This window comes from Medicago truncatula, chromosome 1 (assembly GCF_003473485.1).
Source record: "Medicago truncatula cultivar Jemalong A17 chromosome 1, MtrunA17r5.0-ANR, whole genome shotgun sequence".
Taxonomy (NCBI): Eukaryota; Viridiplantae; Streptophyta; class Magnoliopsida; order Fabales; family Fabaceae; genus Medicago; species Medicago truncatula.
Genome location: NC_053042.1, coordinates 37262673 through 37276649, shown reverse-complemented (window position 1 = coordinate 37276649; position 13977 = coordinate 37262673). Strand labels below are relative to the sequence as shown.

The window sequence follows — 13977 nt, the reverse complement described above, 5'->3', positions numbered from 1 at the left end:
AATTTGTTCTCACAATGTGTTCGTGCAGCCTTTTTGGATTTAATATGTGTTCACAAACACGTCGATAAAGATAAGAATTGGATTGAACAAAAGTAAACATGTAGAAAAAAACAATATTTTGCATGACTGTTCAAAGAACTCTGTTATTATGTACACGTAACTTGGTTTCCATTTTCAAAGCGGTGAGAGTTGAGACACATGACATATACAAACCATTTTCAGTAATTTGATAAATAAATACAATTCATAAAGTTTATAATATTTTTTGGACAGACGATTTGATAATAATATAGGATTGTTAATACATTTAAATATTTATTTTTAAAAGGTGTCCACATATATTATAGATTATAGATGCACCTACCGACATTGTTTTTAGATTTGCAATGTACAATTCTTTGTATTACCATGCTTGATTATAGGGGTTGTAATACTATCACTTCTTTTGTAAGAGTTCAAAAGTGAAACCATAGTTCTGGTTCTAGTAACAATACGAAATATTTACACCGTTCTATATGGATTATGAGACAGATATCACAAATGTGAAATCCATGGTGAAAACAAAACACTTGCTGAGTGCAGAAAATTTGTCATGTGAGTCTAGTTCTTCTAATTTGTCATGCGAGTCTAGTTCTCCTTGGACGAGAACGCTTAGTTGCTCCAGCGTCCTTCGAAGAACTAGTAATACATTTTTGAGGATCTTCATCACTTTTTCCATCATCACTTTCTTCATCAAAACTCTCAGTTTTTTCTGGGTCTTCTTCTTCTTGAGGAGATTTATCGCCGTTACCTTGTTTTGACAGCTGATCTCGAAGCTCTCTCAGTTTTGCTTTCTTTGAATTTAAGACACCCAGAAACTAAAACAGAACAACATATGTAGATTCAGTTGGATACATGAAAACAGAGAGCAAATTTGAAAGTTTTGTTATACTAGCATGGTACAAGTAATTAAAAGCATCATTAAACAAGAATGTAATCTTTGTACCAAGAAAAAAAAAAAAAAAAAAAAAAAAAAAAAAAAGGTAATCTTAAGACAATCATACTTTTCTTCGGTAAAGTTAGGCTCAAAATTGCAAATGTTGATGAAAGAGATGTCATCCTATGTTACAACTACAAGCAAAGCTGAGTCAGCCTCATAGATCAAACGAGACCAAAATTGTCCTCGACTAAAATCAACCAAAATTATTGACATTTCAAATAGAACATGTATGAACATAAACTTAAGAATTATGAATTCAACATACAGTTAAAAATGGGCTCAATGTTGGAAAAATTACAACTAGTTCGATCAATTACTTGCTTCAGTAATCTATCGAGAGTAGGATAATTCGCTTTCTTATGTGACACAGGGTGTAACCATGCTATGCCGTTAAATCAAACAGATCAAAATTTTCAATGGACAAATAGAAAACAACTACAATGTGAAAGTAAAAAAGTTACCTTAGTATAGATTTGAGATTCAAATTCCACCCTCTCATTGGCTATTCTCTCACTCTGAGCCAAGCACTTCTCAGCTTCTACTTTCGTCTTCTCAAACAACTCCGTTTTTATGACAACTTCTTCCTGTAAAGGTGTTGGGAGTTAGAATAATGGACAATTGTAGTTAAAGTAGTTCAGAGTAGTTATAGAAGTTAGTTAGTTAATCGGAGATTGTTATTATAGGGCTATTTGTATAATTAAATAGAATAATGTACAATATTAGAGTCAAACATTTTTTAATATTGTAAACATTGTGAATATAGTAGTGACTCAATTATGAAGGGTAAACCCTCGGAGGAGAGATTTCTCTCCTATTTATGTATAAAAGGGTTCTTTCTTTGGAATCCAATTCTTGGATTTCTAACAAAATGCATATAAACAAACATTGCCGACTACGATGTTCAAAACTAAATAAAAGGGAGGAAGGATATAACTATACAAGTACTGACTATTCCAAATCAAGCAGGATTTGAAAAAAAATGAGAAAGATTCTTGCCCTGATCTTGTTCATACGAAAAGAGTGTGCAATTGATCTTTAAATCTAGTATGATTTTTACAAAAGATGATAAGGTATTATAATTTTTAATCAAAATATCCAAAAAAAAATTGTTGGATTAGAGACATAAGCCCCGTTCTGTTAGTCACAAGGACCATGTGAATGACTGTATGAATCGGCCAATTTTCTTTGGCGGCACTGGCAAAGGCTCCACACTTGTCTCAGCCCTCACACCCGAAAGTGTGAAACCAGCCCCGGCTCAAAGATTTACCTGTTTCCAGGCCTGCATTTCTGCAGATTGGGCCCGGGGACTTTCCTGAGCCCAGCACTTAGCATGGGCCCATCCACATCATCTCAATCCATGTGTTGCACTGTGAGCACTCTTGCTTAATATAAACACCATTACAGTAGTTGATAATAACGATGTGGGACTAAATATCTAAACTAAAAAAAATAAGAAACAGGCAACAAATATGACACACCAAACACCTCCATTGACATACTTTAAGTTTCAATATCCATAAAATAGGCATATTAATTCCACCTGAGAACCATCATATGGCAATAAGGAACATATGGCAATTAGAAACCCCATATTTACTCAAGTTTAAGACTTATGTTTCTGGTGAGATGAAATTCAAAAAAGGCATTTTATATTATTAAAAAGATGCATTTTGTGGCTTTCTGTGAGGAAAGAAGTTGTATTTTTCATATTTGGTAATTTACTGAACATTAAAAGTATGATACATTGGACCAACTGTTATGATCTGTTGATATCATTTGACTCCATAAATAATAGCCAACTTATTTGTGTCTCATTTCAGATGTATGAATATGACCAGACAGGCATGTGATATACAAAAGGGAGAATAAATGAACCTACCCGCTCACAAGCCACTTAGTAGATCCTTGATAGTATTTCATGAAAATGTCAAATTTCGGGAAGAACAATAATTCCAATTTCAAATTTAAAGCTAATTAATAATGTAAGTATTGATTGCACACTAGTACACAACATTATTCTTTCGGCCAGCTTAGCATTAGGTTATGTTTAGTCCAACTGTAATTTAAAATTTTCACCTAAATGGTAGAATATGAACACGATATGATTAAATAAGAATTAATATTTTCCCAATTTAGTTTTAGCTACTTTTGCACTTTCTCTCAAGATTGGCATTGAGGATATGAGTAACAACTAACAAGAATGCTTATCGTTCTTTCTCTAAACAATGATTTCTCACAAAGAGCATAATACAATAATTGCATGAATTGAATACAACAACAAACTGGCAATGAAACAATGATATACAGGATTTTAACATTTCACCTATCAAACCATTTCACATAAAATAAGTATTAACAGAATTGATAATTCGTCCATTTAAACTCCCATTTCACATCATTAAACATTACATTCTTATTTACTATTCTCATCCCATAATGACATCTCCAAGACAATAACCTTAGTGAATAAACCAAGAAACACGAAACATAGAGGTTGATTGAAATTACCTGTATGGAAAATGCACTAAAAAAAAAGTTAAGCAGAGTATTATCTTACACTAAGCCTTATGTTTGCATCCATGAGAAAGTCCAATATTTCTGCAGTAGTTTTCTTACAATCAGGAGACTTCATGCATTTCCATCTCCAATGCAGTGTCATTCCTCCTTTCTCAAACGTCCACGACAACTGCAATATTCACACAAACATTAATAGTCAGTAGTGAAAGGACCAACTCCGTGACTGGATATTCAATGTTGAGTGGAACTCCGTGACTGGATATTCAATGGTGAGTGGAACAGAATGATATTTAAAATGGAATATTATAAAATTATTGTACAATTGATTTGATATTTTCCAATGCAATATCTATCGGAGTAAAAACAAAAGTATTGGTAAGGTTTTAAGTAAAGGTCCACGACTGCAACATCAGTTTTTTCACTGTCTCTGTGACTGCGATTGAGGCCACATCAACCATATTTGATCCCCAACGTAACCGCAACCATTAACGCAACCACTACTTAAACCTTGGGTATTGGATTCAATTGAACTAAACATATTTCTTCATGTGACATTTTTTTATCCTATCTCAAAAAATTAACACTAGTATAGTATCCTTCCATTTCACACCATTCAATTATTTCCTTCAATCAATTAAAACATAACAAATATTTTTTTGTTTTGTTGGGTTGATCCCGTTACCAATATCTATTTAAGGGGTTGACTTCTCCAAACAGACGACCTTTCAAGCACACCGGTTTGATAAGCCCTTTACTAAATGCTTACTGCACTCAATTATCTATCAATCATACCACATTCTATAACACCAACACTGACACTGACACATGTAATTACACCGAAGTATTTTATTTTCTCAAATTATTATTCAGGTCAACGTGTCTGTGTCAGTGTCGGTGTCTATGAAAAATAACAAACAGTTGGTAGGTACCCTCTTATGAGCATCACCAGCATCAGCAAAAGCATAAACAGACTCAGGTTGTTGAAACCCCAAATACCGTTCAGACAATTCAACATACTCCTCCACCGGCTGGTCCCACTGAGCAGCACGTTGCTTCACTTCATCTTCCGATGCTAACAAAATTCAGAAACAACCCCACAAAACAAAATCAAAACTTGAAAACGAAAATGGATAGTGGAATACGAAAGAAGAGTAAAAAAGGTACCGTTGCAGTGCCAAGAAGTGGAACCGTCGGTGATGGAGAGGTTGAAGTGAGTATTAAACCATGTACCCTTGACGAATATGGATTCTTCTTCGGTAAGTTGTAGTTTTAAGCATGTATGTCTTTTCTTCTCTTCCATCGATCAAAAATCTGGGTGGAGAACAAATTACTGTAACAATTTGAAGGCGCTCAAAACTAAAAAGTTTTATGAATGTTTATTAGAAGAAATTATATAAATAACAACTATCGAAACAATATCACAAGGCGCTCATGGCCTAATGGATAAGGCGCTTGACTTCTAATCAAGCGATTGTGGGTTCGAGTCCCACTGGGCGTGCTGCTTTTTATGTTTAAACTATCCTAATCCTAATAATAAAAAGGTTTAAATTACTTCTTTTATAAAAATACAATTCTTTTTAATTCCCCATCTCACTTTAGTGAATAAAATATATTTTAAAATAAATGTCATTCTTTGATCTAGGTTCATACATGTTCTAGTGGTTTAGTAGAAGACGTGGCCTATTCTGTGGTGGTTTGGATTCGTAAACCTGTAAGGGTCAGGTTCTATTAACTCTTTTATAAAAATACAATTCTTTTTAATTCCCCATCTCACTTTAGTGAATAAAATATATTTTAAAATAAATGTCATTCTTTGATCTAAGTTCATACATGTTCTAGTGGTTTAGTAGAAGACGTGGCCTATTCTGTGGTGGTTTGGTTTCGTAAACCCGTAAGTGTTAGGTTCTATTAACTCGAAAGGGTTGTTTGGTTATTTACATGTTGGACTCATCCCTCAATTTAAGTTCAAACACGTTATGGTGAAACTGATTGTGTTCACATTCTTGTGTGCTTGACTCTCTGATGTTTCAGGTTTATTGAGATCAGGTTTCAATGTATCAGGTTGGCCTACACTCCGGTAGCGTTTTCATATCCGTCTCAGTTCCTGTGACTGACGGATGTTCGCTCGAAAGAGCTATTATACCCGCTGCTTTGTTTAGGAGGTTGCTGGTATACGGGTCTTGATATTGTGTTGGAGGTCGATCCATTCGTCAACCTATAACTCTTTTTGACTTGCACGATGCTCATTCTTCATCATTTTTTTTAATCCGATTTTGCATCTGTACGCGAGTTCGCTGGGTTGCACTTGTGAAGAGTGTTTGTTTTGTTATAATCGACTAAGGCAGGTCCACCTGGATTGTATTATCACGATATACTCTCGATTGAGTTTTAATTGGGTCAAGTCTGACCAGTCTTTGTATCTCTTTATTTTTAATATATTTCTTTGTTTTGCTTAAAAAAAAAAAAGTAAAAAAAATAAATAAATGTCATTCTAAAAATGTGGAGTTTGTGTCCTCTATTATTTGTTTGAAAAAGATAAACTAATCCACCAAAATTGAACATTGAAGAAGAGCATACTCCAAGGTTCCAATTCAATACCATTAAACCAACCTAAGCGAGCTTCATCTAAATATTACTACACTACTTCTAAAATATTATATTTCAATTTTCATTTATAATGGTATGAAACACACAAATTTAATAAGAGTAGTTTAGTAAAAATGTATGTCTTTTAACAATTTGTTGCATTCGGTCTCTGTACAAATTTTTTAAATAACACAACTTAAAACGGAGGGAGATATACCATTTTTCACTAGTTGTTTTTTTGTATTCTTAATCAACATAATTAATAGATAAAATAATTAAAAAAGTACTAATAAACAAAATCATCCTTTAATAAATGAATCCTTTTCTACAATTTAATAGAAAAATAATGATTCCTCAAAAAAAAAAAATATAATGATATTTTAACTTTATAATACTACGTTGGTATCCCCTTAATTGATAGTGCACTAAGATCTCAAAGCATCACAATAATTTCAATGCATGAAAAAGGAAGATAACTTTCCAAAGTCTTGAAATTTCTTTCTTTGCACATTGAGCTTACACTTTCAACTTAGAAAATATGAAGAAGAGAGTTAACAAGGATTCTTGATAAATTGTTGAAAGTTTAAAAAGTACGTGAATTAAGCCCAACAATTAGCTAACAAATTCCCCTAAAAAAAATTAGCAAACACAAATTAGTGATTTTGTATTGCACGTGAGTGGTTCCAACTTAGAACACAATCACGTGCAAAGGTATCTCTTAAATCTTTGTCACTATTGATGAGTAGCGAGTGGCTAGTGAATTTAAGCAACAAAGAATAACAAAAAAACCTCAAAAAATGGTTCATCACTATCACTATGTCATCGTTCTACTTTTGTTGTTCTTCACCTCAATTTCATCTCATCAACATCATGATCATGATCACGACCCTTCAATCATCTCAACCATGGAACAATTTTCTGGTTACTCAATTCTTGAACCCACTTCCTTCTCTTCACTATCCTATGATGCTCAAGCTCTGCAAAACCAGGTACAGTACACTCAATCATTCACAAAAAAAAATCTTTTTTTTTTGTGGGTTTTTGACATTTTGAACTGTACTTTGTTCTGTTCTTAGATTGATGAACTTTCTGGATTTTCTGATGCACCTGCTCCATCAGTAACCAGGGTTTTGTATACTGATAAGGATGTTTTAGCTCGCAGGTGCTTATTTACTTATGTAATAATGTATGCATATGTCTATATAAAGTTTCAGTTTTTGGATATTTTTTATGTTGACTTGAATGAGGAGCAAAGTGTGTACTTATGAAGTACGAACACAACACCGACATGTTTGCACCGGTAATAGTTTGAGAAAATGTATTAATTTAATGTAATCAGTATCACATATGTCGGTGTTGGCACTGACACGTGTCAGACACCAGACACACTTTCTATTAGAAGTGACAGCGAGTACAACAAGTGTGGCATATGAAATTGTACAATGGATGTCTATAAATCAGTTGGTAAATACTAAATGAAGGGAAAATACTGTCTAGATAGTTCTTGAATAGACTAAAAGAGATAATTAGTGTGTATGATTATAAAATTAGGTATGATTCCGCGCAAAAGAACATAGTTGATATAGTGCTGCGGTGATTCGAAGGTGAATTTAATGGTGCAAAAAGGATGTGCGGGTTTTTGTTTCGCTAATTTTTGTATGAATGAATGACATTAACTCTAAAAAACTTAGTCAATGTGCTTGAGGATATTTCTCCTTAGAATGTGAGATGTTTACCTTTATAGACTTTACTCTTGTTTTGCATCTGTAGGTATGTTAAAAACCTCATGGGAATTGCTGGTCTATCTGTAAGAGAGGATGCTGTTGGTAACATATTTGGTCGTTGGTGAGTGTTTGTTCCTCAAAAGCTCTCTCTGGAATCTAGATTCCAATCAACTTATCGTTGACTCTGTCTTCAAGTTCATATTAACACCTAAATCTTCCCTCTTTTAGCTACGGTTTACCTGTAATTAATTAACTAATATATAGCTTTGCCTTTGCTTGGTTTATGTAGGGATGGAAGTGAACCCGGGCTTGCTGCAGTTGCAACAGGTTCCCACATTGATGCTATACCTTACTCAGGAAAATATGATGGAGTTGTTGGTGTTTTAGGCGCTGTTGAAGCCATCAGTGTCTTGAAAAGGTTTTTGTCTTTGTTATTAGGCTTATATAGGTCTTTCGTCCCTGCAAATATAGGTCATTTGAATTTTCGTCCTTGAAGTTACTAATCCTTCCAATCTGCCCTTGCAAATATTAATCATTTGACTTTTGGTCCTAATTACATCTGACTAGTAACTTCAGGGACGAAAATTCAAATGACCTATATTTGCAGGGATGAAAGACCTATTTAAGCAAACCACCTCGCCCAATCATCACTTGCCACATGGGCACCACATCGCTAATGACAGCCCACCTCAACAAAAAAACCTAATTAGGACCAAAAGTCAAATGATTAATATTTGTAGGGGCAGATTGGAAGAATTAGTAACTTCAGGGACGAAAGTTCAAATGACTTATATTTGCAGGGACGAAAGACATATTTAAGCCTTGTTGTTATTGCTGATATAGGACTTAATTGAGTGTTTAGAGTACGATAATTGTTAATTTGTTTCTTCTGATAATTAGCGAGCAAGCCTGGAAGTTTCGGCATCTTGAATCTTACTACGGCCTTTCACTGTTTTGTAATAGTCTCGCTGCAAATTACTTCAAAGGAAGAATTAGGCACCCACACACACACAGATATATATATAGTAGTGTAGCCTAGTGAAAATGAAGAAACCTGTATGTATCTCTCATTATAGTATTTGATGTTTGATTAGAACAAAATCAATGAATTTGTTTGAGTTAATGTTTAACCAACACATAATAGTTTAAACCATTTTATGAACAATGCAATAATGTATGTGTTTAATACTTTTGTTCAACAATGTGGAAATAAGAAATTCCACAAGTAACTATTTCCTTATAATTACTCATATATAAAAAGATCCAAATTCCAAAGACGTGATTTACATGGATCAATCATTATCCATTTAGGTGAGTCGCAACGTTTTACATACTGACCAAGCCTTCACAGGTCTGGTTTCAAACCTAAAAGATCATTGGAAGTCATATTATTTACATCGGAAGAACCCACACGCTTTGGAATAAGTTGCTTAGGAAGGTCAGAAGCATACCATTGTTACTTTGATTGACTAAGTTAGACACCATATTCTACTTTAAGTTTCAACATTTGTTGCTTTGTGCAGCCGCTTATTGGCTGGGAGTGAGAATCTTGCAAATTCTCTCAAGACTATAACTGATAGCCAAAACGTATCCTTCTTAGATGCTGCAAGGTCAGCAGGATATGCAAGAGATGAAGACGATTTATCGAGTGTATTTTTAAAGAAAGGAACATATTCTGCTTTTATAGAGTTGCACATAGAACAAGGGCCTATTCTGGAGGACGAAGGTACACATCTCTGTACTAACATAATCTTTGCACTAGCCAAAACTTCAATGATCATAATATGTCATTTGTTTCTTGACTCAGGCATATCTATAGGCATAGTCACTGCCATTGCAGCTCCTGCAAGTCTAAGGGTTGAATTTGAAGGCAATGGTGGCCATGCAGGTGCTGTCCTTATGCCTAACAGGTGGCTGCTATCTTAAAATATATATTTTTCTTTTTGGTGTTATTCAATTTCTTCATATTTTTAAGCAAAAGGATCGTAGCGTCAAGTACGGCACTATCCCTTGATCATGTTATATACGCTAGTTCACTACTTCACTTCATTGATCCCTTTTGAAGTTGAAATTTCTCAATTATTGAAATCTAATGTTTAAAGTATTATTTTTAAATCACATGGAGCAGAAATGATGCTGGTCTGGCAGCCTCTGAATTAGCCCTGGCTGTTGAGAAACACGTCTTGGAATCTGGGTCTGTTGATACCGTTGGCACTGTTGGTAAGTTATTATTCTAGTACCTCGATTTGATCAATGAAGAGCCTTCATTCAAAACAACAACTTATTTTACAAGGTATCCTGCAACTGCATCCTGGAGCAATCAATAGCATCCCTAGCAAATCACACATAGAAATTGGTACGTATCTTCACGACAATTTGAGTCATACCTGGAATTCTTACAATGATTAAATACAAGTAGTTTGGCCATCCAATAGTTTATTTTTTTCAATTCTGAGAATTGTGTAGATTATTTCCCTCTCTACTGACTAATATTTCCAGTTGCAAGTATACTATACTTGGTCATACACTCATATAGATATTTAATATGTAATTGTTTTGTGTTGCTGCAGATACTAGGGACATAGATGAGGAAAGAAGAAACCAAGTTATTGAAAAAATTCACGAAACAGCAATTAGAATAACTAAAACCCGAGGTGTCAAGCTCACTGAGTTTCATATCATCAATCAGGATCCACCGGCCCTATCTGATGAAGCAGTCGTCAACGCAATGGAAACTGCAACAAAAGAGTTAAACTTGACGAGCAAGTTGATGATTAGTAGAGCCTATCATGACTCTTTGTTTATGGCCAGGTATTTGCATGAAGATAGGTTAAAATGTTTCAACTTACAGAAAATATTATACAGTGGATTGTGCTTATATAAATTATCTGCTTCTCATGTACTTCATGTAATTGCAGGGTGTCTCCAATGGGCATGATTTTCATTCCATGTTACAAAGGTATTTACTGTTCAGTTTTTTTTTTTTTTTTTTTTTTTGCTATATACATCAATCTGATACCAGCTATCCAATTGTTTTTGCAATCAACAAGCAAGTTGAATCTTGTAGTACCGAAAGTCCGAAACAGACAAAAACCGCAAATGTTATTACATTCAACAATTGCTTCTGTTTTCTCAAATTATTACCATTGCCACATGTCTGGTATTCGTGTCTGTGTCACAGTTTCATAGAGTTGAATAGGTGTAACTCAATCAATTACTTTTACTAACTGATTTATAAAGAAAATAATTTGTCAATATTCTTGTTGTCATCGCTTTCGCAGGATACAGCCATAAGCCTGAAGAGTTTGCCAGTATAAAAGATATGTCAAATGGTGTAAAAGTACTGGCTTTCACCTTAGCCAAATTGTCCCTTCAGTAGTATCTTATGTAATTACTTGTGTTGACTATCATTGTAGAACAAGGACATGTGATTTATTTCTGTTACAACTTAGTAATTAAATAAATTTCAAATTTTAGATAAACCCTTTTGTCTAAGGTGCATGATTTGATAAACCATCTAATGTGAAAAATGTGCCTAAAAAGAACATTTTTAGAGGAGTACAAATGTAACCTAAGTATATAACCATAAGGGTGTTAATACATCCTTGTAGTTGGACCACTGTGTATGGAGGGAAAAGACACCTTACCTTTGTCAATTATCCATACGTTGCATTCAAAATCTTAGGTATGATTCAAATAGCTATAATAGCTGAATTCAATCAAAAAATTAGTTATAAATTAAGAAGAAAAATGCATATATTTTAGTTTGGCAGATGAAATTTCCCTTTTAAAGGAGAATGAAATTGAGGATGGTAGAGGCTTGTCATAGAAAAAAGAAGCAAGTTAGGCATAAGATTAAAGTTGACATGTTTAAGGTTTTCAGTTTTGATCTTGCTTGTCTATTGAGTACCAGAATGCTGATTTGGATTGCAGAGATGAGCTTGACTTGGTCACATGAATTTCCTCTTACTCAGCAAACTCTAGTGTTGATTTCTAGTAACATTTTGAGAGTTTCAACCATTCGTTTAGTTTTGTATTTTGGAAGAATATTGTATATTTTAACATAAGAGTGAAAAGAACTGTAATTCAAATTTATCAGCGGGGACGAACATATGCCCATACCGTCTACATGTGCTTTCTAGGAATGCTTTGCTTCTTTTAGTGCATGACTGAGGCTTAGAGTTTTTGTTTGGTAAAAGCAAAAAAGAAAAAGTCTATATACCATCCATGAAATTCAAATTTTTGTTCTGTTATCTACGTTAGACATTAGACAAGTTGCAAATGATTATTAATGACTGGAGAGAAATTAATTCAAGAACTCAAATATTACAACCAATACCTTATTATAAATGGTAAATATGGACGTGTAATATTATGATTATGTAATGAACTTTGAATGAATTATTATTATTATTATACATTTATGATTAGAAAAATTATTAGAGGGTGTTGGGCATTTATCAAGGGGTTATGAAAGAGCAGTCAAGTATTATTGGGTCTAAGCAATGCTTTAGATGGGATGTCTTTTCTTTAAATCGCTTTTATGCAAAGATATGGACATCATGATTTGTGGTCATCACTTACTTGAAGCCAAGAACTAGAAGTCTTTAGCAAATAGGTTTGAGCTTTTATTTAATTTAACTTAATTAGTATAATTTATGAGGTAATTATATGTGTGCTTAGCTGGATTGAGTGAGACAATTTTTTATCACTGTATAATACAACTTAGTTGATAAGTATGTTTGGATGTATATATAATGACAACCGACACTACTAATTAGTGCTTTGCGTCCTAAATGAGATTATAACTACTTCCATTTATTTATTTTTGTTTTGATTTTGATTTAATTTTTTTGAAAAGAAACCATGATATTTAGAAGTAGAAATAAGTTTTTTTGTTGATGTATATTATAACCTAAATTTCTTCACCTTTGCAAAAAAACAAAAACAAAAAAAAACTTTAAACTGTTTTCAACAAGACCTTGTTAACTTTCTCACTTTTTTATTTGAATATTGTTTGATTGATTTTTTATTCTCCTAACTAATACTGCCAATAAGCTAACTCACTTAATTGCATTAGAAAAATATTGATTCCCGCTGTTATATGACTGATTGAGGGGTGGCTCTACAAAAGAAGCATTTTGATAAAGTATTTTAGTTTCAAATAGATGTAGAGGGAAAGAAAAGCAAACACCCATACATGCAATTAAATATGAGAGATGTTATTTTGACATACAAAATCCCACACATATAAAATACATTATTTGCTGGTGTGTTTTTACTCCAAAGTGAGAGAAAATAACAATAAAAAATTCAATTTGAATGTTTATTCGGTGTCTGATAAAAGTAGAATTGATTTGCAGAAAGCTAAAGGAATAGTCATACTTCAGAATCAATGATCATTTTAAAAGGGGAACCAAACATGTATTTAAAAGTTACTTAAAACTCTTTGCCATTGTTTTGTTCCACGTTTAAACTAACATTCTTACATCCCAATGCCATTTTTGCCGTGCTTTTGTGAAGATAAAAACACAACGCGTGACATTGTCAGTTCACTACCATAACAAACACACTATTATAATAATTGACGACGATTCTCAAAAGTAGAAGCTCAGAAGGGCTCTCCTTCTACTTACTTGTGACACCTCATACTCCTTGTCAGCATAAAACTTTTGTCACATCATCACTTAACATAATTATTTAACGTCAGAGACTAAAGTGATAACGTATGTGCACATTCATGAACTATTTTGTCTTTAATTCTGAATCAGAGACTTTTATGACATCGAGTTGCAGAGTTAGAGACTAAAATGACATTTACTCAACTAAATAAGATCGATGTCATCTCTATTGGGAAAACCCAAGTCCCACATCAGATAGATGAGACTCTTGAGAAGAGTATATAAAGAGGAGGTAAACCTCACCTTACAAGCCGGTTTTGTAAGGATGAGTTAGACCCTAAATTTCAATGGTCTCTACTAATTGCTCTAAGGGTCAGGCCATAGTAATTAGCGAGCTGTAAAAGTTTACACTTTCATTCAAATCAAAAGTGGTGCATAGCAATATAGCATAGTAGAATTTTTCAAAATTCAAATTCAAAAACTAGAAAGATGGAACACTTATCTAACACCATTAAAAGTCACGGCGCGTGACCGACGACTAGTGATATAT

At 33.5% G+C, this 13977-nt stretch overlaps 2 protein-coding genes and 1 non-coding gene across 3 annotated transcripts; 2 read left to right on the top strand and 1 right to left on the bottom strand.

Annotated features, from left to right (window-relative positions):
* Positions 1-380: 380 nt before the first annotated feature.
* LOC11419613 (DNA repair protein XRCC4) lies at positions 381-4856 on the bottom strand. The gene is made up of 5 exons (XM_003590746.4): positions 4661-4856; positions 4426-4568; positions 3537-3665; positions 1441-1563; positions 381-857 (listed from the first exon to the last, which is right to left on the bottom strand). Exons 1-5 carry the CDS (start codon positions 4794-4796, stop codon positions 618-620), a joined length of 771 nt encoding a protein of 256 aa, XP_003590794.1. The 5' UTR covers positions 4797-4856; the 3' UTR covers positions 381-617.
* Positions 4857-4921: 65 nt separating this feature from the next.
* Positions 4922-4994, top strand: TRNAR-UCU (transfer RNA arginine (anticodon UCU)). The gene has a single exon. It is a non-coding gene; the product is annotated as a tRNA-Arg (tRNA).
* A 1822-nt stretch (positions 4995-6816) lies between these two features.
* Positions 6817-11288, top strand: LOC11425622 (ureidoglycolate hydrolase). Its single transcript, XM_003590745.4, has 12 exons — positions 6817-7071; positions 7159-7244; positions 7853-7927; positions 8096-8224; positions 9158-9244; positions 9330-9532; positions 9614-9716; positions 9935-10026; positions 10100-10162; positions 10377-10617; positions 10725-10765; positions 11088-11288. The coding sequence occupies exons 1-12, from the start codon at positions 6880-6882 to the stop codon at positions 11183-11185; spliced, it is 1410 nt and encodes a 469-aa protein (XP_003590793.2). The 5' UTR covers positions 6817-6879; the 3' UTR covers positions 11186-11288.
* Positions 11289-13977: the final 2689 nt, after the last annotated feature.

Coding starts and splice junctions, on each gene's coding strand:
- LOC11419613 (XM_003590746.4), bottom strand. CDS start 4,796: ATGGAAGAGAAGAAAAGACATACATGCTTAAAACTACAACTTACCGAA. Junction 4,569..4,660: donor CACTTCTTGGCACTGCAACG/GTACCTTTTTTA, acceptor GAATTTTGTTAG/CATCGGAAGATGAAGTGAAG. Junction 1,564..3,536: donor ATGCAAACATAAGGCTTAGT/GTAAGATAATAC, acceptor ACACCTTTACAG/GAAGAAGTTGTCATAAAAAC.
- LOC11425622 (XM_003590745.4), top strand. CDS start 6,880: ATGGTTCATCACTATCACTATGTCATCGTTCTACTTTTGTTGTTCTTC. Junction 7,245..7,852: donor AAGGATGTTTTAGCTCGCAG/GTGCTTATTTAC, acceptor TTGCATCTGTAG/GTATGTTAAAAACCTCATGG. Junction 10,618..10,724: donor GACTCTTTGTTTATGGCCAG/GTATTTGCATGA, acceptor ATGTAATTGCAG/GGTGTCTCCAATGGGCATGA.